This window comes from Lacerta agilis, chromosome 8 (assembly GCF_009819535.1).
Source record: "Lacerta agilis isolate rLacAgi1 chromosome 8, rLacAgi1.pri, whole genome shotgun sequence".
Lineage (NCBI taxonomy): Eukaryota > Metazoa > Chordata > Lepidosauria > Squamata > Lacertidae > Lacerta > Lacerta agilis.
Window position 1 is genome coordinate 7,947,310 of NC_046319.1, and position 23,195 is coordinate 7,970,504.

A 23,195-nucleotide genomic window follows, 5' to 3' on the forward strand; every position below is an offset into this window, starting at 1 on the left:
ATATCGCGCTTTCGCGCATGCGCAAAATGGATGCTCGGGTTGCGTACTTTTCGGGGTGCGAACGGCACCCCGGAACGGAGCAGGTACGTAACCCGAGGTACCACTGTATTTAACACTGTTTTTAATGCTGACACATGCCCTGAGACTTTAGGGTGAAGGGAATTAATAATAATAATAATAATAATAATAATAATAATAATAATAATAATAATAATACAGTGGTCATAGAATCATAGAGTTGGAAGAGACCACAAGGGCCATCCAGTCCAACCCCCTGTCCAACCCCCTGTCCTTGGTTCTCAAACACCTTGGTTCTCAAACGCCTTGGTTCCCAAACGCCAAAAACCTGGAAGGAAGTGTTCCGGTTTTCAAACATTTTTGAGAAGCTGAACGTCCCATGCGGCTGTGGGTTATTGTTTCCGGGGCGCCTGCACCGATCAGAAGCTGCTCCTTGGTTTTTGAACATTTCGGAAGTCAAACGGACTTCTGGAATGGATAAAGTTTGGCGCTTTTGTTTTTGCTGTTTATTTTGCGTTTTTGTTTTTGAAGCTTTTTCGGTTAATTCATTTTTGTGACTGTGTGGAAGCCAGTTCAGCTACTGATTGATTTTGTGACTGCAGAAATGGAAAAAAGCTCCCCATCCAAACAACGACTATAATCAGTCTAAGTAAGAAAAAATAGTAATTTTAATTTTTATCATCTACAATACTGTCTTATTTATTTTATAGTACAGTACATTGATTATTGTCTGGACGTGGGTAGCGCTGTGGGTTAAACCACAGAGCCTAGGGCTTGCTGATCAGAAGGTCGGCGGTTCGAATCCCCGCCACGAGGTGAGCTCCCGTTGCTCGGTCCCAGCTCCTGCCCACCTAGCAGTTCGAAAGCACGTCAAAAATGCAAGTAGATAAATAGGTACCGCTCTGGTGGGAAGGTAAATGGCATTTCCGTGGGCTGCTCTGGTTTACCAGAAGTGGCTTTGTCATGCTGGCCACATGACCTGGAAGCTGTACGCCGGCTCCCTCGCCTAGTAAAGTGAGATGAGCGCCACAACCCCAGAGTCGGACATGACTGGACCTAATGGTCAGGGGTCCCTTTACCTTTACGTTGATTATTGCTTTCATTTTATGGATCAATGGTCTCATTAGAGGGTAAAATTCATGTTAAATTGCTGTTTTAGGGGTTGTTTTTAAAAGTCTGGAACGGATTACTTTCTATGGGAAAACGCACCTAGGTTTTGGAACGCTTTGGTTTTGGAACGGACTTCCGGAACGGATTAAGTTTGAGAACCAAAGTACCACTGTGTTAGTAGTAGCAGTAGTAGTAGTAATAATAAATAATATCAGCTGGATGCAGATTACAAAGTGATCAAGCACTCCTCCTGCTGTTCGTAGAATCATTGAATTGTAGACTTGGAAGGGATCCTGTGGGTCATCTAGCCCAACCCCCGGCAATTCAGGAATCCCAGCTAAAGCATCCAAGACAGATGGCCACCCAACCTCTGCTTAAAAACCTCCATTGAAAGGGAGTCCACCACCTTGCGGCGGAGTCTGTTCCACTGTTGAATGGAAAGTTCTTCCTGATGTTGAGTCAGAATCTCCTTTCTTGTAACTTTAATCCATTGGTTCGATTCCTACACCTTGGAGGCAGGGTTATAGAATCATAGAATCATAAGAGTTGGAAGAGACCACAAGGGCCATCCAGTCCAACCCCCTGGCAAGCAGGAAACACCATCAAAGCATTCCTGGCAGATGGCTGTCAAGCCTCCGCTTAAAGACCTCCAAAGAAGGAGACTCCACCACACTCCTTGGCAGCAAATTCCACTGCCACTAGCTCCTGTTCCTGTGGCTGTTTCTCTTATTACGACACCCCTTTTTTATTTCCCCGTGTCAGGACTAGGGGTTCCAAATTCTGGAACAGTGTATTTGAGATAATACAGGGGAAGCAGGGGCTACAGCAGCTTGACAAACACTCTGAAAACTGTCTGAGGTCAGAGGCTAGACCAGGGGTCTGCAACCTTTAAGACACAAAGAGCCACTTGGACCCGTTTCCAAAGGAAAAAAAAAAAACCTGGGAGCCGCAAAACCATTGCGACATTTAAAACAAATATAACGCTGCATATATTGTTTCTTACCTTAATGCAATAATAATAAATAACGTATAGGAGCCAATGCAAAGTATAATTAGTAAAAACAACAAGAATAAGTTCTTACTTTTTTGCATTGACTCAGGGGCGTACCCAGGATCAAAACTGGGGGGGGGGGCAAGCCATGGTCCTTCAGGTTGTGACATTTCAGCACGGAAAGGCGAATGAAACCAAAATTTTAGGGAAATTATATATAATTATAGCAGTGCTTTATTACAGTAGTTATTACAATTATTTGCTTGGTTTTTTAAATTTTTTATTCTAGTTACATGTCTTATACCAGGGGTGGCCAACTCCCAAGAAACTGTGATCTACTTTCAGCAGTGATCTACCCCCGTTTTTTGGGGTTCAGCTCAAAGTTGTTTTGGGGGGGTGTGGTGGGTGGGAGAGAGGGCTTCCCCCTCTAAGATAGCTTGGCAAGCGAATTAAGAAAGAAAGAAAAAGGGGGGTGGGAATGGAAAAGGGGGGTGGAAAAATATAAATTGGGGGTGTGGTGGGTGGGAGAGAGGGCTTCCCCCTCTAAGATAGGTTGGCAAGCGAATTAATAAAGAAAGAAAAAGGGGGTGGGAATGGAAAAGTGGGGTGGAAAAATATAAATTGGGGGTGTGGTGGGTGGGAGAGAGGGCTTCCCCCTCTAAGATAGGTTGGCAAGCGAACTAAGAAAGAAAGAAAAAGGGGGGTGGGAATGGAAAAGTGGGGTGGAAAAATATAAATTGGGGGTGGGGTGGGTGGGGAGAATATCTATTAAAAATATGTAGTAGTTTAAAAAATAAAAATAAAGGGGGAAAATCTTTTTCTTCTTTTTCCTTTTTTTGAAAACAAAAACAAAAGGGGAAGAGAAAAGAAAAAGGGGGGGATAGAGGGAGAAAAGGGTAATAATAAAAATTCAAATAGAGTGGCTGCAGCAGCTGTGGGGGGTGTTTGTTTATTTTTCGTTTGTTTGTTTGTTTTAAAAATGGGATTTCTCCCCTTGGATTAAAAAAGGAGGGGAGGAAAAAAAAGAGAGGGGGGGTGGGAGAGCAAGGCAAAAAGCCAAAAAGCAAAAAACAGGTTTTTTTGGGGGGGAATCGCGCCAGGCTCTGCAGCGCGCCGCCCTTGGGGCCATCGTTGAGCATGTACACCGCCCGCAGCGAGCGCTGGCGAAGCACCGGTTGGCGGAGGTTTCAGAAGCAGCCCGGACGTTTTCGCCGCCGTCGCCCGGCCTTCCTGTTGCACAGCGGCGCAGGAAGGCTCCGAGTCCCGGCCGGGCCCCCGGGCGCCCCCCGGATCCCGCTGCCAAAGAGGCGCCGGACGGCGAGGCGGAGCAGCAAAGCCAGGCGGAGGCGGCAGCAGCACCATCCGGCGACCGACGCCGGGAAGGTCCCCCGCCCGCCCGCCTCTCCGGGGAGCGGGGAAGGCGCAACGGAGCCAAGCCCCACAAGGACACCCCAGCCGCCCGCCAGGCCCGACACTCCAAGGAGGGAAGCGGGCAGGCGCGGCGGGTCAGGAGGATGGCGCGGCGGGCGCAGCCCAGGCAGGCCAGGAGCGCAGCGCAGTGCCCCCACCACTCTGCACCACCTCCGCGCCCCAGGCAGCCGCCCCGAAGCCAAAGGAGGAGCGCCTGTTGCGCGCTCACAGTGGCGGGCCACGGCGGGGACGGCCCCGCTCCGCTCCGCCAACTGCGCTGCCGCCGTCGCACCAGGCCCTGCCCCCGCGCCTCCCCCCGGCTGCCCCCTCCCTCCCTCTCTCTCTGCCCCCTGCAAACCGCCCCTCCATCGCGGGCAGGGCTGGCGCGTCTTCCCTCCGGCCGAGGAGTTCTCAGGCGCAGTGCCCCCACCACTCCGCGCCACCTCCGCGCCCCAGGCAGCCGCCCCGGAGCCGCGGCAGGGCCGCGAAAGAGCCGCATGCGGCTCCGGAGCCGCAGGTTCCCTACCCCCGGGCTAGACCAACAGACTTAGAAGCAGTTGCAGCTCTCCTAGCAACTGGCAGATTGCATTGCTGGAACGATCTGTCCCTCATTGAAAGACTAGCTAGATAAAACATGGCTTCCATTGAAAAATTTCCATCCTCTTCATTTGGGCAGGCTGGAATTCAAAGCTGGCTTCCCTCTCTCCCACCCCTTGCAGAATTTGCCTATGCAAGACGGGGCTTTTGTCACTGGGGTATAAAGCCATCATCTCCAGCTGCTGTTGCCAGACAGGAGGAGAAGCTGGCTGGCAAACAGCTCAATAAGCAAAAATTAGCAATGGATAGAGCACTGGGCAAAGAGGAAGTGGGAGAGTCTTGGGACACAAGAAAACCAAATAATTAAGGCTCCTTCATGATGTGGGATTTCCTGAGCATGGCCTTAACAGAGGGATGTAGCCCAGCCGGCTGTTACTAATATCAGATCCATGGTGGATGAATAACTGAAGCTCTTACTGCATATATCTGCATAGGACTGGAGGCTGCCTGTTGCAGATCTGCATGAGTTACTGCTCTCCTTGTGATCGGCCACTGTTGTGGGCCGGCAGTTGTGCCATCTCCCTGCACTGGGGGCGTTTTGGTTATTCATCCTGCTTCTGGTGAACATAATAAAGAAGCGCCAGGCCCAGAACGGGGACTCATGCAGAAACGCCTGAGGCAGACTCCTCTGAGTAGCGCTGGCTCTCTCACACACTAGCTCCATCGCAAGCCTTGGCAACAAAGATGCATAAAGGCATCTTTCTGTTTTGATTTTTGTGTGCCAGTAGTAGGCATTGGGGAATTGGGGTTCAATCTGGAATCAGGAGTGCAGTGTGTGGGAGGGGGGTATCCCTTCCTCCTAGACTATATCCTAAAATAAATAAAATAATGAAATAATGAAATGAAATAAAATAAAATAAAATAAGAGACCGCAATGCAGTGACACATCTCCATTGTGCTCACATCTTATTTGGTGCTAGAAGTAAACCTGTAGTTTGCAATAGCTGTGCGTGTGCATAAAAGCAGAGTTTGGGTGGCCACCTCGCAGGGATGGTGTAGTTGTGGATTTCCTGCATTGTCCTGGGGTTGGACTAGATGACCACTTGAGGTCCCGCCCCTTTCAACCCTCCGCTTTTCAGATCAAATATGTTTCTTCACGCAGAGCAGCAGAAATGTAAACCACTTAGATTCCCTTTGACCTGTTGGGAGATTTCTATATTTTATTAAATGGTAGAGAAGTTTTTTCATTTTTTTTTTTTTAAAGCTGGCTTGATGCCCTTATGAAGGCAACCGTCCGCCGTGACCCGTGTGTTGCGTTGGGTTCCTCTTGCAGAACCTCCTCAGATGCCTTCCTTGATCAGATTCCCCTCTTTCCTGTGCCCACTGCAGAGCCCCCGGCAGCTGGTCAGCTCACGGGACCCAGCCAGACCGAGGGAGGAAGAACGAAGAGCTGACGGATGAGGAGAAGGAGATCATCAACCGGGTCATTGCTCGTGCCGAGAAGATGGAAGAGTTGGAGCAGGAACGCATTGGGTAAGTAGGCCACGTGAGTTGGGAGTCTTGGTCTGTGTGCATTTGTGTGCAGGTAGCAAATCTGCATCCCTCCAGATGTTCCCAGACACCAGGTCCCATCAGCCCTAACCAATATGGCCAGTGGTTGGGGATGATGGAAGTTATCCTCCAGGTGTTCCCAGACACCAGGTCCCATCACCCCCAACCAACATGGCCAGTGGTTATTCTCTTCCATCAGCATCAACATCTGGATGGCCATAAGGAGACCACAAGCCAATTCTGTCTGAAGCGGAAACAGAGGTGGGTGGCCTGGGGTTCCCCAGATGTCATTGTATTCCGTCTCCCATCACCCCCTGCTAGCAACATGGACGGCAGACAGGGATGATGGGTACTGTAGTCCAGATTTTAGAAAGACATCACAAGGCAACTGTTAAAGGAGAAATCTGAGGGCTCCCTTGGACAAAATTAAGGACACCTGCCAGGAATACCAGAGCAAAACAGCAGCCAGTAGGCTTGGTCTTTATTGAAGACTGTTGCAACTGGTCTCCCACCTGCCACCAGTTGGAACAAGATGGAACCCCCAACCAAGAGAGACCCTAACTTTTATTAGTTCCTAATCCCCCAGTTACACCCCTAAAACTACATCACCACCACTACATCACAAAGACACACATTCCAGAGAACAAAGAGATGTTCACAGTTTCCTGCCCTTCCAGGGTGGGTTTCGTCACTGTCCTTTGTTTCAGTTCGGGTTGAATCCATTCCCAAAAGGTGCCTCTTTGTACCCTAAGTGAAATGATCCACAGTCTGGCACCTGAGCAGAGTTCTCTGTGGATGTGCTGCCACATCTAGGAGACCATGGCTTCCCTGCACTCCAAGTCTCCCTCCCCTAATAGTCCTCCCTCCATGGTGAGAAACAAAGGCCGAATTGATAGGAATTTAAAACAGAAATATCACAGAGAAAGAAATACTTTCACTCAAGTGTGTGTGTGTGTGTGTGTGTGTGTGTGAGTGTAGTGCCTGTGGAACTGGGTGGTTCGGGGAAATTCCTGTAACACAACCCTGGTCAGGGAAGTTTTTAGTGTTTGATGTTGTCTTGTGTTTTTTCCCATTTTTGCTGGGAGCTGCCCAGAGTGGCTGGGCCAACCCAGTCAGATGGGTTGCATACAAATTAATTATTGTTATTGCCATTGTTAATATTTCAGGAGGTTTGTTGTTGTTGTTCAGTCGTTCAGTCGTGTCCGACTCTTCGTGACCCCATGGACCAGAGCACGCCAGGCACGCCTATCCTTCACTGCCTCTCGCAGTTTGGCCAAACTCATGTTAGTTGCTTCGAGAACACTGTCCAACCATCTCATCCTCTGTCGTCCCCTTCTCCTTGTGCCCTCCATCTTTCCCAACATCAGGGTCTTTTCTAGGGAGTCTTCTCTTCTCATGAGGTGGCCAAAGTACTGGAGCCTCAACTTCAGGATCTGTCCTTCTAGTGAGCACTCAGGGGTGATTTCTTTAAGAATGGATAGGTTTGATCTTCTTGCAGTCCATGGGACTCTCAAGAGTTTCCTCCAGCACCATAATTCAAAAGCATCAATTCTTCGGCGATCAGCCTTCTTTATGGTCCAGCTCTCACTTCCGTACATTACTACTGGGAAAACCATAGCTTTAACTATACGGACCTTTGTCGGCAAGGTGATGTCTTTGCTTTTTAAGATGCTGTCTAGATGGGAGCAAGCAAGACAATGCAGAGTTGGGCCTATCTCCCCTAGAGAGCTGCAGTATTCAGAGTGGTTTAACAATCAGTCCCTCTTCACAGGGAACTCAGGGCCACTCGAACTCAGCTCCCATCCCCATCAGTGCTGGAAGCAATCCCTCCCTGCCTCCCCAGGACAAGGCCATCAGGAGATACAGAATTTTGTCATGGACCCTGCTCTTTCTTAGTGTCAGGAGCTGCTCTGGCTGCCCAGTCCAGCTGTGCGCCTTCTTCCTCCACTTCTGAATTCAGGAAGGAGAGAGGAGCCCCGCTCCTCCTCGCTCACCAGCAGCCCAGTCAGAAAGGAGGAGCTGGTACGCTCGACTTATTTTCCAGCCATAAACTGCTGCAGTGCACCATTTCTCACGAGGAGCAGGGAGAGGGAAAGCACTTCTCGCTGGGACGCATGGGAATTTGCCAGGATGTTTAAGAAATATTGTTTGTAAAGGGGGGTGGGGGTGGAGACTCTTGGAGGGGGGCCATTTCCCCGCTGCTGCAACTTAACATAACGCCAACTACATTCTCTTTGCAAACACGTTTGATTTAAAACCGGCTTCCCTCTCCTGCTGCCGACCTTGCACAACTAATCCCCCTTTGAAGTCATCCTAGTCTGTGGTCATCGCTGCCTCCAGTGGCAGGGGGTTCCGTAGTTTAACTAGGCGCTGCATAGTCTTTGCTCTGTCCCGAATCTTCCAAATTTCGGCTTTGTTGGATGTCTACGAGATCCAGTCTTATAATAAAAGTCAGAAAAATAGACGGATGCTAGAGGACAGAAACTGGTCCCCTTACTGGCCTCCTGGGAAGACCTAGTGCCATCGGTGTAATATTTTAAATGTATTTAAATAATTTAAATAAATAATCGTATCCGAGTTGATACTGATTTCAGTGGGGAGTTTTTAGCCCACAAATTATTCCGATCTACCTCCGCAGTCTCTGACCCTAGATCAGATTCCGCTTGCGGCTACACAGAGTTCTATCCTCCTTTGTGCTCATTTATTATATGATTTTAAAAAGTTCCTGTATATTCTTTTGTATGTAAAGCCACATTTTCAAATGGTGCGAAACTTTTAACTTCAGAATTTGATTTTAAAAAGGCCAATTTACGTCTTGCATTTCACTTTTTCCTCATCGTTCGTTCTGCTGGTATACAGGTGAAACTCGAAAAATTAGAATATCGTGAAAAGGTTCATTTCTTTCAGTAATTCAACTTAAAAGGTGAAACTAATATATGAGATAAGACTCATGACATGCAAAGCGAGATATGTCAAGCCTTTATTTGTTATAATTGTGATGATTATGGCGTACAGCTGATGAGAACCCCAAATTAACAATTTCAACTTTGGGGTTTTCATCAGCTGAGCGTCATAACCATCACAATCATAACAAGCAAAGGCTTGACATATCTCACTTTGCATGTCATGAGTCTATCTCATATATTAAACTCCAGTAGCTAATAAAAACAATTGCTTACAGAAACGGACTTTTCCACGGTATTCTAATTTTTCGAGTTTCACCTCCGTTTTCAGATGAATCAATTAGTCTGCAATTGATTTTTTTGAAAATGGTCCGCCTATATCAGCGGAACAGATAATGAGAAAAATCACCTGTTCATTTGTTGCTAATAATGTGCTCAGCACGGCGGTGTGCCTAGAACTGGAAAATAAGCTGAACTGAGCCCAGTCCTGTAGTCAGGATTGGTGCAAAGCCTTCACCTGCAGCTCCATGTTTTAATGTCATAAACTGACTGGCTCAGGCAAGTGTGTCTCCTCTAACAACACTTTCCCTAATAACGCACACTGATTTAACGGTTTTGTCAGATTTGGGTCACACCGCGACAGGAGGGGATGAAATTTCCTGCGGGCTGGATGTTCTGGAAAACCTCTCCAGAGGGCTTCTATTTTCCTCGCTCCCCCCCCCCTTCTCTTTATATATTCCCTTCAGAACAGAATAAATAATAGATTTTTTTTATTGCATGCACTATTTTTATCTGCTTGGGATTTTATACGGCATGCCTGCCTGACCGAACTGCCTCTGAACACTTGCAGGGAGAGAGGCTGCTGGGGGGTGTTTGTGAAGCTCTTACCTTGCTGGCAGAGGGGGCTGTCTGTGCTATTGGCAGGTGGGGTAGGGGTTTTTGCAAGCTGCAGCCCCCCTGCAAGCCCTACTTAGTTTGTTTCTCAACAGAAAAAGGCAAATGAACCTTCTGCCTTGGTAGGATTCTTCCTCCTAGTCCAAGCTACATAGCAGTAAAGGCAAAGGGCCCCCTGACCATTAGGTCCAGTCGTGTCCGACTCTGGGGTTGCGGCGCTCATCTCGCGTTACTGGCCGAGGGAGCCGGTGTACAGCTTCCGGGTCATGTGGCCAGCATGACAAAGCCGCTTCTGGCGAACCAAAGCAGCGCACGGAAACGCCATTTACCTTCCCGCCACCTATTTATCTACTTGCACTTTGACGTGCTTTCGAACTGCTAGGTGGGCAGGAGCTGGGACTGAGCAACGGGAGCTCACCCCGTCGCAGGGATTTGAACCGCCGACCTTCTGATCAGCAAGCCCTAGGCTCTGTGGTTTAACCCACAGTGCCACCCGCATCCCCTACATAGCAGTAGTTGGCCACAAATGCTCAGAGGTGCAGGGAAAGTCTAACAGCATATTCTCTGAAATTCTCTGCGCCCCTACATACTGGATCTCGGGGGCACACCTGTACAGAGTTTACCTGCGAGATCCTCTTACCCTCATATATGCCCATTTGACTGCTTTGATTTGCAGAATTGACATTGTTACGCGTGCCACGCAATCGTTGCTCTGCATTTCTTTGTAAGAAATCATTCTTTTAGTGTGGCAGCATATTCACTTTGGAACTCCCTGCCTATTGATATCAGACAGGAGTCTTCACTGTACTGTTCTCTCCACCTGCTTAAAACCTTTTTGTTTAGACCAGCCTACTCAGATGTTTACATAGTTGGTGCGAGTTTTAATCTGCTTTTAGCTTCCTGTTAGTGTTAACTATTTTTTTCTGTGTTTTAAGCAGCTGTTTCTAACACTGACTGCTGTAATTTTATTGTTTCATTGTTTCTTTAAATTGCTTTGAAGTTTTTTTTTGCAATAAATCAATAAATAAATTGATATGCCACTTGTTATGCCATTTCTTTAATAGAATCACAGAATTGTAGAGTTGGAAAGGGACCCAGGGGTCATCTACTCCACCCCCTCCTGCAATGCAGGAATCTCAGCTACAGAATCCATGACAGATGGCCACCCAGCCTCTACTTAAAAACCTCCATTGAAGGAGAATCCACTGCCTTCTGAGGTAGTCCATCCCACTGTCAAACAGGTCTTACTGTCAGAAAGTTCTTCCTGATCTTTAGCCGGAATCTCCTTTCTTGTAACTTGAAGCCATTGGTTCGAGTCCTACCCTCCAGAGGAGAAAACAAGCTTGCTTCACCTTCCATGTGACAGCCCGTGAGATATTTGAAGGTAGCTCCCATGTATCCCCTCAGTCTCCTCTTTTTCAGGCTAAACATGCCCAGCTCCTTCAACCGTTCCTCATATGGCTTGGTTTCCAGGCCCTTCATCATCTTGGTTGCCCACCTCTGCACACCAGCTTGTCAACATCCTTCTTAAATGGTGGCGCCCAGAACTGGACACAGTATTCTGACCAAGACAGAATAGAGTGGTACTATTACTCCCCTTGATCTGGACACGAGACTTCTGTTGATGCCGCCTAGAATTTGTTGTTGTTGTTGTTCAGTCGTTCAGTCGTGTCCGACTCTTCGTGACCCCATGGACCAGAGCACACCAGGGACCCTATCCTTCACTGCCTCTCGCAGTTTGGCCAAACTCATGTTAGTAGCTTCAAGAACACTGTCCAACCATCTCATCCTCTGTCGTCCCCTTCTCCTTGTGCCCTCCATCTTTCCCAACATCAGGGTCTTTTCTAGGGAGTCTTCTCTTCTCATGAGGTGGCCATGAGAACTCCATGGACAAAGACAACAGGCCGCCTAGAATAGCATTAGCTATTAAAGGTCTGGAGAGTTGGACCCGAGCCAACGGATTCAAATGATAAGCATTAGGAGGAACTTTCTGATGGTAGGAGTAGTTTGACAGTGGAACAGACACCCTTAGCAGGCGGTGGACTCTCCTTTGTTGGAGGTTTTTAAGCACACTGGCTGGCCATCTGTCATGGATTTTGTAGCTGAGGGGGGTTGGACTAGATGATCCCTGGAAACCTTTCCAACTCTACAATTCTATGATTTGATGAGTCCACATACAAAGTAAAACTTGAAGCCCTGCATCCCTGGAGTACGAATCCCATGAGTATGTAGGCATATAACACAATCCCTCCAGTGCTGTGTCAAGTTTCATATGAAACCGTTGCTGAATAATAGAATTCATAGAGTTGTAGAGTTGGAAGGGATCATCCCAGCAATACAGGAATATGCCACTGTCCCATACGGGGATCGAACCTGTGACCCTGGCATTATCAGCACCACAGTCTAACCAACTGAGTTGTCCAGCCTTTGACTGTGTTATCTCCCCCCTCTCACTTCTGAAAGGACTGTACCACCTTAAAAGGAAAGGCACCGTTGAGCCGACATTAAGGAAAGGCTTTCTAACCCAGGCTTCACCAGTCTTCTGCCCTCAACCCCAGCCAGCACAGCCATCTGACTGACTCTTAAGGCTGGTGGGAGCATGGCTGTGCCAGCTTGGGTTGATGGGAGTTACTAGTTCAGCAAGAACTTCTGGGTTGGAAATCGGCGGATTTAATCAATTAACTTGGCCAAAAGGAACATTTGCTGCATACAGGCGGTTGGAGGATGGATGGCAGCTAACAGATTGAGGTTGAATCCTGACAAGACAGAAGTACTGTTTTGGGGGGACAGGAGGTGGGCAGGTGTGGAGGACTCCCTGGTCCTGAATGGGGTAACTGTGCCCCTGAAGGACCAGGTGCTCAGCCTGGGAGTCATTTTGGACTCACAGCTGTCCATGGAGATGCAGGTTAATTCTGTGTCCAGGGCAGCTGTTTACCAGCTCCATCTGGTACGCAGGCTGCGTCCTTACCTGCCCACAGACTGTCTTGGCAGAGTAGTGTATGCACTAGTTATCTCTCGCTTGGATTACTGCAGTGCGCTCTATGTGGGGCTACCTTTGAAGGTGACCCGGAAACTACAACTAATCCAGAATGCGGCAGCTAGACTGGTGACTGGGAGCAGCCGCCGAGACCACATAACACCGGTCTTGAAAGACCGGCTCCCAGTACGCTTCCGAGCACAATTCAAAGTGTTGGTGCTGACCTTTAAATCTCTAAACAGCCTCGGTCCAGTATACCTGAAGGAGCGTCTCCACTTCCATCATTCTGCCCGGACACTGAGGTCCAGCGCCGAGGGCCTTCTGGCGGTTCCCTCGCTACGAGAAGCCAAGTTACAGGGAACCAGGCAGAGGGCCTTCTCGGTAGTGGCACCTGCCCTGTGGAACGCCCTGCCACCAGATGTCAAGGAGAAAAACAACTACCAGACTTTTAGAAGACATCTGAAGGCAGCCCTGTTTAGGGAAGCTTTTTAATGTTTAACAGACTATATTGTATTTTAATATTCTGTTGGAAGCCACCCAGAGTGGCTGGGGAAACCAAGCCAAATGGGCTGGGTATAAATAATAAATTATTATTATTATTATTATTATTATTATTATTATTATTATTATGACTCTGCTGCCTTGCCTTCCCCCCCTTTAGGCGTCTCATGAACCGCCTGGAAGACATGCGCCGAAACGTGGCTGGTGATGGGGTCAACCGCTGCATCTTGTGTGGCGAACAGCTGGGGCGCCTGGGGTCAGCCTGCGTGGTGTGCGAAGATTGCAAAAAGGTGAGGAACCCGAATCCCTGCCCTCTTTTCCGCACCCCGCCCTTGCGTGCTTCGTTCCAGGGGTGGCCCAATGCTTTTTTGCTTCCTGGGACAAAGGGCAGGACTCTTGAGGGTGATTGAACTACCAAGGTGGCACCCTCAGCCGACCTCAGCACCCAAGAGGGTCTGGAGGGAAGGAGGCGGAGGCCTGTCAAATATTTTGGGCCTGAGGCATTTTGGCCTTTAAACGCTAAGGATGGGGATGATCTTGTCATGAAATTATACGCAATATTGATCCAGAGTAGATTCCAATGTATAGTTAGCAGAGTAACAAACACATTGCAGGAGTCCCAGACCAGAGGCAATTAATATTTCATCCAGCCGAGCTTTTACTGCTCCTGAGGGCAAATGAGCATAATGGTCACAAATCCAATACATTTCAGGATTGGCACTGTCCATAAGAAATCCAGTCGCAGCAGACTTAAACATAGAATAACTTATAATAGGTCTAAACCTTAACACTATATACAGAATACCACACCAGATGGAAAAGAGATAGAAAGAGAATGTGTGAAACCCAGGCTCCTTCTGGCCCTACTATTACAGGTGAAACTCGAAAAATTAGAATATCGTGGAAAGGTTCATTTCTTTCAGTAATTCAACTTAAAAGGTGAAACTAATATATGAGATAGACTCGTGACATGCAAAGCGAGATATGTCATAATTGTGATGATTATGGCGTACAGCTGATGAGAACCCCAAATTCACAATCTCAACTTTGGGGTTTTCCTCAGCTGTGCGTCATAATCATCACAATTATAACAAGCAAAGGCTTGACATCTTGCTTTGCAGGTCATGAGTCTATCTCATATATTAAACTCCAGTAGCTAATGAAAACAATTGCTTGCATAAATGGACTTTTCCACGATATTCTAATTTTTCGAGTTTCACCTGTGTAGTCAGCATAACATTGACAGAAAAGAGATAATAGAACCAGTTTGAACCAGCTGTACTCGGCTTCTCTGAAGGTTTAACCCAAACATCATGAAGCTTCTGCCTGCTTCTTTCACACAGAGAAGCTTCCAGAACCCTCTGGAATTAATTAGAATAGGATCTACACATCTTTCTGCACTAAGAAATGCAAACTGACGGATCTATCGCCAGTGCCAGAAGTGTCATGCCCCTGAATACCAGTTGCTGGAAGAAACAGGTGGGCAGAGAGCTGCTGTGCTCATGTCCCGCTTGTGGGCATCTGTTTGGCCACTGTGAGAACAGGATGCCGGACTGGACAGACCTTTGGCCTGATCCAGCAGGTGCTCTCCTTATGTTCTTACTTATTTTGGAGGGGGAAGCAACCCCTGTACCTCGGACTGTTCCGCCTGTATTCCTCACCGAAGCCCTAGAGCGGCTTCACTCAGATGGCCAGGCGGTTCTCCTTGCCCGCCATCTTGAAAGCAAGTCTCGCTGTGCCAGGTATCTGGTGGAAGGATGACATTCTTAATTAAGCTGGAGGTAGCATCCCCTCGAGGGCACGAGTGGCAGCGCCAGGGCTGCGCGGCACAGATGGCATGACAAGCCTCCCGCATCTGCTGCAGCCGACCTTCTGCAGCCGGGCCAAAAAATGTCTGGCGCCGTTTCTGTCAGAAACGTGACTCTCCTTGATTGTTGTTATTGGAAAGCGGGTGGGTGGGTGTGCACAGCTTTCAGACAGGCCCCATCCAAATAATTATAATAATAGTAATAGTAATAATAATAATAATAATCAGTGCTTTTTTCTAAAAAAAATGTTTAGGGGTACTTTCATTTTGCCGAAAATCACCATTTTATAGTTCAAATTGGGAAAAATAAATACAGTAAATGGACAAAAGTACAAAGATTCACAAAATGTTTAGGGGTATGCGTACCCCTCCCCAGAAAAAAAGCACTGCTAATAATAATGCCAATATTTATACACCGCCCATCTGGCCCATCTGAAAGCACTCTTATTCCACTTTAAAGAGTCCTGGGATCTGTGGTTTGTTAAGGGTGCTCAGAGGTGTTAGGAGACCCCCCCCACCCCCGCCAATTCCTCCCCCAGAGCTACAGTTCCCAGAGTGGTTTGACAGTCAATCCATTTTCACAGGGACTGTAGCTCTATAGAGGTCTCCTAGGCAGGGGCGTAGCTAGCCGCTGGGCTGGCGGGGGCAGCAAGCCAAGCGGCACCTATGCGCACGGAGCGACGCCTCCGCCCGGGCCAGCTGGCCCGCCCCTCTCCTTTCCCCGCGGGCTCTGCTCAGGCACCGCAGCAGGTTTTTCTGCTGCTGCGCACCCTGAGTGGAGCCGTCCCGGGGCATGGAGAGGGGTTGGGCCAGCGAGGGGGGTGACACCCCTCCTCGCTGGCCCGCCGCTCTCCATTTCCCGCCGCCTCAGGGAGCGGAGCGGCGAAAAATGCCGTTGAAAGTGGGAAAGCCCCCTCTTTCAGCAGCTTTTTTCGCCGCTGGCTGGAGGCGGGGATTGCGGGGGGCGGGGCACCGCCCCGAGTGTCACCCCCCAGGACGCTACCGGGGGGCCCCCTCCGCCCCCCTTGCTACGCCCCTGCTCCTAGGGGCTCCCCACACCCTTAACAAACTGCAGCTCCCAGAATTCTTCGGGGGAAGCCATCACTGTTTAAAGCAGTACCGTAGCATTTTAAATGTGTGTTGTGATTCAGGGCACTGTCTGTCTTCCAGTGCCACATCTGGGAGACCAACGTGGGCTGTTTAGACACTCGTACACAGACAGAACGGAACAAAATAGAAAATTCTTTCCAGTAGCACCTTAGAGACCAACTGAGTTTGTTCTTGGTATAAGCTTTCGTGTGCATGCACACTTCTTCAGGTACGATAGCTTATACCAAGAACAAACTCAGTTGGTCTCTAAGGTGCTACTGGAAAGAATTTTCTATTTTGTTTCGACTATGGCAGACCAGCACGGCTACCCACCTGTAGACAGAACGGAAGTCCATCTTCATTCTGATAAGGGCTTTTCTGGATGTTTTCACAGCGTTTTGCATCTTTCTTTCCCATGCAGAATGTCTGCACTAAATGCGGCACCCAGACCAACAACAACCGGCCTCACTCCATCTGGTTGTGTAAGATCTGCAGCGAACAGAGAGAGGTCAGTCGGGAAGTGGCTTGTTAGATCTGTATACGCTCATTCAGATGGTCTATCCTAATAATATCCTATTTGAGGAGTCAGGACCTTGTGGCCTCCCCAGCTTCAATGGACTGCAACTCCTATCACCCCTGGAAATTTTTAAAATTATGATTTCTTAAATGAAAATTCACCAGCATTCTAGTGTGAATTTCTCCTAATTTCTTATGCAATTTGCCTAATATGCACGATCTTTTGCAAAGTGATTTCTTCTAATGTGCTATTTTCAGTGACATACAAATTTTTAGGCACACTTTGACCCTGGGATATTTTGTATAGCCTACAATTCTTGGCTGAAGAGCCAGTGTGGTGTAGTGGTTAATAGCGGTAGTTTTGTAATCTGGTGAACCGGGTTCGCGTCTCCGCTCCTCCGCATGCAGCTGCTGGGTGACCTTGGGCTTAGTCACACTTCTTTGAAGTCTCTCAGCCCCACTCACCTCACAGAGTGTTTGTTGTGGGGGAGGAAGGGAGAAGGAGAATGTTAGCCGCTTTGAGACTCCTTCGGGTAGTGACAAAGCGGGATATCAAATCCAAACACCACTTCTTCTTCTTCTTCTTCTTCTTCTTCTTCTTCTTCATTGCAACATATGGAGAAATGGGATTTTTTTTTTTTTACTTTACAAAGTTGTTATTGTACTTCACCAGATCTTAACCTATTGCACTATTTGTAAGTATGGATTTCAAATGTCATTGAGTTTGTCCATGGCAAGTATATGTTTGTATAAGTCTCCAATCCAATCGTAGAAGGGAGCCACATTTTTATTTTTCCAATTCATCAGTATCAGTCTTTTTGCCATGGTAAGGGCAGGGAGAGTCCACTCATATTGCCCTTTTGTAAGATTCTATGTGCTGGGCATATAATTCAAAATGATATTTTGCTCTGTAAATGTAAGGTTGTTCCATACAGTTCTGTTGATAGATTCAGTTACCTTCTGCCAAAAAAAAATTCAATATAGAACAATGAAAAAACATACGTTTTAGAGAAGCATCACCCCTATTGCATCTCCAACAGTTAGATACCTTGGATAGCCCTTTTTAAAATAAACATTTTTTAAAATAATAATAATCACAAATGGGGAAAAAAAAACCCTGGCAATTAAGCACAGGTTCCTCACCCCTGTTCTCCTTCAGCTGGTTGCAAGTAGGTGGCCTTCCTTGGTTGTAATCCTCTCAAAAATGAGTGAATGGGTGGCAAAATGGCAAACGCAGTTCAACTGCAAAGTAACGCATTTGCCGGTGGGGCGAAAAGTCTTAATTTCACATATATGCCAACGGGGTTTGATCTGGAGGTGATGGATGAGGAACGAGACCTTGGGGCAGGCTTCCTTAGCCTCGGCCTTCCAGATATTTTTGGCCTACAACTCCCATGATCCCTAGCTAGCAGGACCAGTGGTCAGGGATGATGAGAATTGTAGTCTCAAAACATCTGGAGGGCCGAGGTTGAGGAAGCCTGTCTTGGGGTCATAATGGACAGCTCAATGAAGATGTTGGCCCAGTGTGTGGCAACTGTGAAAAAGGCAAAGCCCATGCTAGATCTGGCCCTGCCATTGGAAGAATTATAGAACTATAGAGTTGGAACGGACCCCAAGGGTCTAATAATAATAATAATAATAATAATAATAATAATAATAGTAATTTATGTATGCCCCACCCATCTGGCTGGGTTTCCTCAGCCACTTTGGGCAGCTCCCATCATCATCATCATCATCAGCAGCAGCAATAAAACATCAGACTTAAAAAACTTTCCTAAACAGGGCTGCCTTCAGATGTCTTCAGATAGTTGTTTATTTCCTTGATATCTGATGGGAGGACGTTCCACAGGGCGGGTGCCACTACCAAGAAGGCCCTCTGCCTGGTTCCCTGTAACCTCACTTCTCGTGGGAAGGGAACCACCAGAAGGCCCTCAGGGCTGGACTTCAGTGTCCGGGCTGAATGATGGGGGTGGAGGCGCTCTTTCAGGTATACTGGGCTGAGGCTGTTGAGGGCTTTGAAGGTCAGCACCAACACTTTGAATTGTGCTCGGAAACGTACTGGGAGCCAATGTAGGTCTTTGAGGACCGGTGTTATGTGGTCTCGGCAGCCATTCCCAGTCACCAGTCTAGCTGCCGCATTCTGGATTAAGAATCATTTAGTTGAGTCCCCTGCAATGATGGAATCGAGAGCATTCAATCAGGTGACAACCCATATTGCCAGCGGTACAGTCCCAGGAAGAAAACTGTACATTGTCAGTCATCTCTGAACATACAGTTCTCATGCCTCTTTGTCCCATTCTGTTTTCAGGTATGGAAGCGCTCTGGGGCATGGTTCTTCAAGGGGGTGCCGAAGCAAATGCTCCCCGAACCAATGCCCATTAGCAAGAGCAAACAGCAGCCGCTGCCCAGCGAAGCAGCCGCACCTGCTCAGGACTCGAAGCCGTATCCTCGCCAGCAGAATCGCGGTAGGCAAAATATGCTGTCGATTATTGCACCGCTGATAATATACAACGTTATTAGATTAGATTTCAGCATAGGTTAAAAAAAACAACAACTCCAAAATAATAGGTCTCTGGTGGGAGGAGATTACAATGCAGACTTATGCAGTAAGGAAGAAGAGAGGCATGGGAGATGCAATGGTTTAAAATTGTGGTGGACAGTCCCCTGCTCTGCCCTGCTTGATTTGAAATTGGCTCAATATTAAGCTTCTTTGTTTCCTGAGAATATTTAGCCTTGCTTCTAAAATTGGTGCAAAAGTTCTGAAGGATTTGCACGTTGTACACTTGTTTAATCTAGCCCAGGGTTTCCCAGACTTGGGTCTCAGGCCGTTTTTGGACTATAGTTCCCACCATCCCTGACCACTGCTAGCTAGGGATGATGGGAGTTAGAATCCAACGATAGTTGGAGACTCAATTTTGGGAAACCCTGATCTAGCCATTCACTGAGGACTAATCTATACCCCTGAGTCATAATGTTAAAAATGTGTTATAAAAATGTGACACCAGAGGGCGCTGTAGAGCAGTGATCTGTCGCCAACGGGAAATTGCATTGAGAGCTATATTTTTTATAGCGTTTTCCAGATCAGTGTAGATCCAGCCTGAGATTGTTGGAGAAGGCCCTTCCAGTCATTTCCTGCCTGGCAGATTCACCTGGTGTTGCATCGTGAGAGCGCCTTCTCTGCAGTGGCCCCCATGCAGTGGCATGACCACCCCCTAGAGATTCTGTGAGCACCTATGATAATGGTGTTCTGCCATGCAGGGAGCAGGTGGCGCTGTGGTCTAAACCACTGAGCCTCTTGGGCTTGCCGATCAGAAGGTCGGCAGTTGGATTTCCCGCGATGGAGGGAGCTCCCGTTGCTCGGTCCCAGCTCCTGCCAACCTAGCAGTTTGAAAGCACACCAGTGCAAGTAGATAAATAGGTACCACTGCGGCGGGAAGGTAAACAGAGTTTCCATGTGATCTGGTTTCTGACATGGTGTTCAATTGCGCCAGAAGCAGTTTAGTCCACATGACCCAGAAAACTGTCTGTGGACAAACGCCGGCTCCCCTGTCCTGAAAACGAGCTGAGCCCCATAGCCGCCTTTGACTGGACTTAACTGTCTAGGGGCCCTTTACCTTTACCTGCCATGACGTCCTCTAGTACTGACTATTGAAAATTTTGTATCTCTGTAGCATTTGCTTTTAGTTTCTTGCAGTTTTTTTTTTTTTTACTGATTTCATTCTGGGAACCACGGTGTTGTTCCAATATGGAAGGCAATCTATCAATGTGTTAAGAAAAATAAATGAACAAATGCAGTAGTTTGCTTACACTGGCTTTCCAATAATTTTAAAAGATCAGATCGACAGCGTTCAAAAGAGTGCTGGCTCTGCTTAGTTACAGATGGTACCTGTGGGCACCCCTTAGCAGTGCTTGCTGTGCCTCCAATAGCACCTGGTCAGGACTGAAACTCCCTTTTTGTTGTATGAATTCGCTTCCAGGGCCGTCATACCCATAGACACTAGGGGTGCAGGGCGCCGGGCTCTCAGGGGTGCCAGGCCAAGAGTCCGGTGCCCGAGAGTTGAGTCCGGGGAAGAGCCTGCCCGTCGGTCAGAGCGCTGTGGCGGGCTCTTCTGCTGCGGGCAGCTCTGCGCCGCGAGTTCAGGGGCGACCGAGCCAACGAGGTGCTGAGGCTGCCAGCTTGCTCTGCCCTCCTGCGCACCTGGAACTGGGCAACCGGGGGGGGGGGCACCAGACAGATCTTTGCACCCCAGGGCTGGATATGCTTAAGGCAGCCCTGTTCGCTTCCTTTCAATAAACAACCCCTTCCTTTTGCTTCCAAGGTCAAGCTGAAGCAGCTGCCCCCGTTGAACAGGAATCCTACGGTAAGAAATCTTACTTCTTTGGCATATTTATTCCTCTTCGTTGCATTTGTGTCTTTTCCATTGGATTCTATTGGGGGAAATTGCTTTCAAAAATGCATATACAGTGGTACCTTGGTTCTCCAACGCCTTGGTACTCAAACAACTTGGAACCCAAACACTGTAAAGCCGGAAGTAAGTTTCCCGGTTTGCGAACATTTTTTGGAGAGCCGAACGTGCTCCGTTTTGAGTGTTACACTTCCGATTTGAGTGCCAGACTTCCGTTTTGAGTGCTATGCTGAGGTCTGTCTGTTTTCACTATATATTTTGCGTTTTTTTATGCAGCTCCTTTTCCCTGTTTTTGTGACTATGTGGAACCCGGTTCAGCTACTGATGGATGGATGGATTGTGTGGCTGCAGTACATTGTTTATCGCTTTCATTTTACGGATCAATGGTCTCGTTAGATAGTAAAATTCATGTTAAATTGCTGTTTTAGGGGTTGTTTCTAAAAGTCTGGAATGGATTAATCCGTTTTGCATTACTTTCTATGGGAAAGCGTGCCTTGGTTTTGGAACGCTTTGGTTTTGGAACGGGCATCCGCAATGGATTAAGTTTGAGAACCAAAGTACCACTATTTTAGGAGAAAAGTGCACTAAAAGAGTGGTGATTTAAAAAACAAACAAACTGATGCAAAATTGTTGAGAACCTAGCTTAAGAGACTCTTGATAGGAGACTCTTGAGAGGAGACTCTTGAGAGTCCCATGGACTGCAAGAAGATCAAGCCTATCCATTCTTAAAGAAATCAGGCCTGAATGCTCACTGGAAGGGCAGATCCTGAAGTTGAGGCTCCAGTACTTTGGCCACCTCATGAGAAGAGAAGACTCCCTGGAAAAGACCCTGATGTTGGGAAAGATGGAGGGCACAAGGAGAAGGGGGCGACAGAGGATGAGATGGTTGGACAGCATTCTCGAAGCGACTAGCATGAGTTTGGCCATATTGCGAGAGGCAGTGGAGGATAGGCGTGCCTGGCGTGCTCTGGTCCATGGGGTCACGAAGAGTCGGACACGACTGAACGACTGAACAACAACAACAACAACAAGCTTAAGATCAGAAAAATAAGAAACAGGAACTGAATTTGTCAGTTCCCTCCCTCCCTCTGTGCAGTGAATTTTCTCTACTGGCTTCAGTGGGCTAAAGGCTGACTTCTCAGCAGCCGCACCACCTCTTTCTCCTTGTAAACTAACCAGTAGCTTGGAGCAGTTTGGCTTTGCACAACTGTTCTACGGGGGGGGGGGGGGAGTTCTCTGGGGCTTCCTTCTTTCCACCATTTGGGCCCGAGAGACTGATGAGCTTTTGTCTTCCGGCTGTCATTCCGAGGGGCTGTCAGCTGCTCATCAGGAGGTGCTAATCTTGAGTGATTGCCCCATTATTAAAATCTGGATCAGCCTGCAAATCGCACAGAAGAGCCTGGCACCCACGGGAGAACGCCAGGCATTGGCCGGGTGATTGATGCTGTCAGGGCAGTCATTAGTTTGCTCGTTCTAGCAGCAGATGATCCAAGCAAGCGCTGGCACACTGCAATTGTGGCCTGGCTCTGAGCTGTCAGCTGGAAAGCTAAGTCTCTCCTTTCCTAATTGCAAAGAATCTCCTTCCCCCTTGGCACAGCGAGCCGGTAAAATTGCCATTCGCTTGGATGTGAACGAGAATCTAAAAATCCTATAAATAAATATTAAAAAATCTATAAAAAGTCAATCTAACGCCAATTCCCTCCCTCCTTCCCATGTGGACTAAAGGGTAACTGCTCCCCCACCCCACCCCACCCCACCCCACCCCCCGGCTCATACCTTTCTTATATGAAATACCATTTTCAACCTTTTGGAGCAGAAGATGGAGACCCGGGGTTTTAACGTGAACTTAGAGGTCCTGAGTGCTGTAGCCCTAGAACCTGTTTTCAGCGCCAGAGCTGAGCCTCTGGGCCTATGCAGAGTTCTTTGTGCTTAGAACTTAGAAGCCACAAGCGACCTCTACAGAACTGGCAGTTTGCAGGTTTGGGGGTAAGGGGTCCTTCAAAACAGGCAGTGACTTTAAGATACACCACATGCCAATCAGGGGAACAGCACAGGAGATCAAATCACACTTGTATATTCCCAGGCCAAAATAAACAAGTTTTGCTTTTTTAAATTTTTTTATATAATTTTTATTAAATTTTCTGTTATACAGTTTAAAATACTCACTTTTACATCCTTAAAATACCAGTGACTTCCCTTCCTCTCTTTCCACGGTTCGTTTTGCATACCACAAATCCCTGCACGTTTTACAAAAACTAAACCATTCCGTTTCCCATCATTACATCCATCAAAACCTATTCACGCTGTTGAATTTATCTCGATGCTGCCAGTGTTTTCAGCTGTACACAGTTATTTCCCATATATTCAATAAACGCTTTCCAGTCGTCTCTAAACGTATGTTCTTCCTGTTCTCTTATTCTATATGCTAAACTGCAAGTTGAGCAATATGCAAAGTAAACAGTTTTAGAACAGGGTTATGTGAAGA

At 47.7% G+C, this 23,195-nt stretch overlaps 1 protein-coding gene across 2 annotated transcripts in view; it reads left to right on the forward strand.

Annotated features, from left to right (window-relative positions):
- The window catches only part of RPH3A (rabphilin 3A), a 63,022-nt gene that overhangs the window by 11,739 nt on the left and 28,088 nt on the right, over positions 1-23,195 (forward strand). For both annotated transcript variants that reach the window (XM_033159292.1, XM_033159293.1), the window contains 5 exons: positions 5,456-5,599; positions 13,053-13,182; positions 16,210-16,296; positions 18,613-18,769; positions 20,624-20,665. In XM_033159292.1, coding sequence (XP_033015183.1) covers positions 5,456-5,599; positions 13,053-13,182; positions 16,210-16,296; positions 18,613-18,769; positions 20,624-20,665 — 560 coding nt within the window. The remainder of the gene's footprint in view (positions 1-5,455; positions 5,600-13,052; positions 13,183-16,209; positions 16,297-18,612; positions 18,770-20,623; positions 20,666-23,195) is intronic.